General features: G+C 32.9%; 1 protein-coding gene across 1 annotated transcript; it reads right to left on the bottom strand.

The window, feature by feature from the left end:
- Positions 1 to 188: 188 nt before the first annotated feature.
- On the bottom strand, positions 189 to 907 carry LOAG_15082 (hypothetical protein; the record flags this gene model as incomplete). The annotated part of the gene is made up of 3 exons (XM_003150574.1): positions 189 to 349; positions 520 to 619; positions 845 to 907. The coding sequence occupies 3 exons, from the start codon at positions 905 to 907 to the stop codon at positions 189 to 191; spliced, it is 324 nt and encodes a 107-aa protein (XP_003150622.1).
- Between the last annotated feature and the right edge of the window lie 1,055 nt (positions 908 to 1,962).

The raw sequence follows: 1,962 nt of genomic DNA, 5'->3' as shown, positions 1-1,962 counted from the left end.
TGTCCTTTCTGTACCTCGTTTTTTATTACTCATTTTTTCACTTACTTTCTTTAATAGTTGTAATTTATGCAATTTTCAATTTTATTTGGAGAAAGTCTGATAAGCTAATTTTCGGGTCATAAAATTTGCGATTAATAATGCATTGATTTAACGTTTCCCAAGCGTAATGGAAAGAAATGGAAGTGCTACTAATTGCAATGTCTAGTTTTCTGATCTGAGATTTTCCGCTGATGGTAGGGATAATTCATTGGATAATTGATGTAGCCAATCAGTGGTTTCCTTCCTTTGTGAAGGCACAATTCACCACCAGGATACTCTAACGTTGACTGCTTCGGGATGTTATAATTTGCTGAAAGGCAGTTGAAATGGAAGATTTCTTGTAAGCCAAAAGTCCGCTTTTCTAGTTTTTTTATGCTGCATCATTGCCGATTCTCGATTTAATGGATCAAGCTCGTAAATATTTCACCTCATATTATTATTGATTTCTTTTTATTGGTCAATCAATTTTTTTAAACTTACCAAAGAATGTGTTATCTTTTACGAGTTTTTTACTCATGGAACCATTTTTCAAATTATGTTTCCAAAGAGTTAATTTCAAACTTATATGACGACCGTCTTTCTGATCTCGTCAAAACAGCAGATCTCATCATGCAGTTGCAGTTGTAATGCCTATAAAATTTCATAGTTACATATGCCATAGCACTTCAGACCAGCTCCTTCTATGCTCCTACTGTTAGTTACACCTAAACCATGCCTGAAACAGTATTTTGATGGCACTTCTTGACACCATCAATATTTAAGTAATCCTTTATTTGCTGTTCAATGCCTTATATTTCCAACATACCTTCTTATCTAGCTTTCCGATCAATTTGCACGCTTTTCTTATCAAAATATAAAACAGTCCCATTATTACTTTTTCAAAGTGGAAGTTGGCAGCGATGCTTTCCCAAACTGTTATCAGAGAGTCCATGGACTGCAGACCTTAACAGATGTAGTATGGGTTCGCAAGTTTAATATCATGAATCATCGAATTAGTCAAACAATATCAAAATAAAAAAGATTGTGGTACGAGCAAAAACAGATTCCGAAAATAGAAATGCGCTTTTTAGGGAGATTTATTGAAGCAGTTCTAATCTCTTGAAGACTGCATTTGTTCCTCATCATTTTTCTTTTTTGGATGCTTTACTTTAACAAGAGCTCTCCTTCCTTCGCGTGTATATTTGCATATATATATATATATTCACTGCAAGTTTAAAAGTATTCGAGTTTTAATTATCACTGATTATTAAGTTTACAGCCATATCAAAGAGTATTTTCACCTCCTTGATAGACAATGTTCTGGTGCACGTTACTTCATTTGTGGATTAGTTTCCAATCTGCAGTTACTTTTGTATTCTACTGTCCGAATGCAAATCATGATACCTGAATTGAGTGGTGTAAACTATATTACGCCAGTCATAACCAATGTAGTTCTGTTTAGAAAAGAATGGACGAAGTATTTTTTTCATGAGATAGACATGTAATTTATGAAGTGTTAAATCACATAGTTTCTGTCAATCGTGCAAGTTACATAATAAGCTCAAACTTGATTAGTGGTATTTGCAGGTAATCTAACGAGAATATACACGGTTGTATCCAATTCGCCGAGAGAACCGTAGGAAATTATATGGTTGCTCACCTGTTCAATAAACGTTGCTGCATAAATCTAGTTTGTAGATGAATCTGCTTCTGGATCAAGTACAGGTGAATTTGTATGGTTCGTAGTGCTTCTTTTAGTAATAAACGTAGTTAATTCGACACATTTAATTGGAAAATGTGTTGATTCAGATTAATCTTTGGAAACCGTGCTTTGATTCAAATCAATTTCTGCTTGAACTTTCATAATGAAAATATCCATAATGAAAAAATAAAAAAAAAAAAAATAAATAGTTTTATTCTTATAAAAATAGAGATATATTTTGT

The sequence above is a fragment of the Loa loa genome (genome assembly GCF_000183805.2).
Source record: "Loa loa unplaced genomic scaffold supercont3.49, whole genome shotgun sequence".
NCBI classification, from domain to species: domain Eukaryota; kingdom Metazoa; phylum Nematoda; class Chromadorea; order Rhabditida; family Onchocercidae; genus Loa; species Loa loa.
Note: the sequence above shows the minus strand (reverse complement) of the source record. Positions and strands in the feature narration are given on the sequence as shown.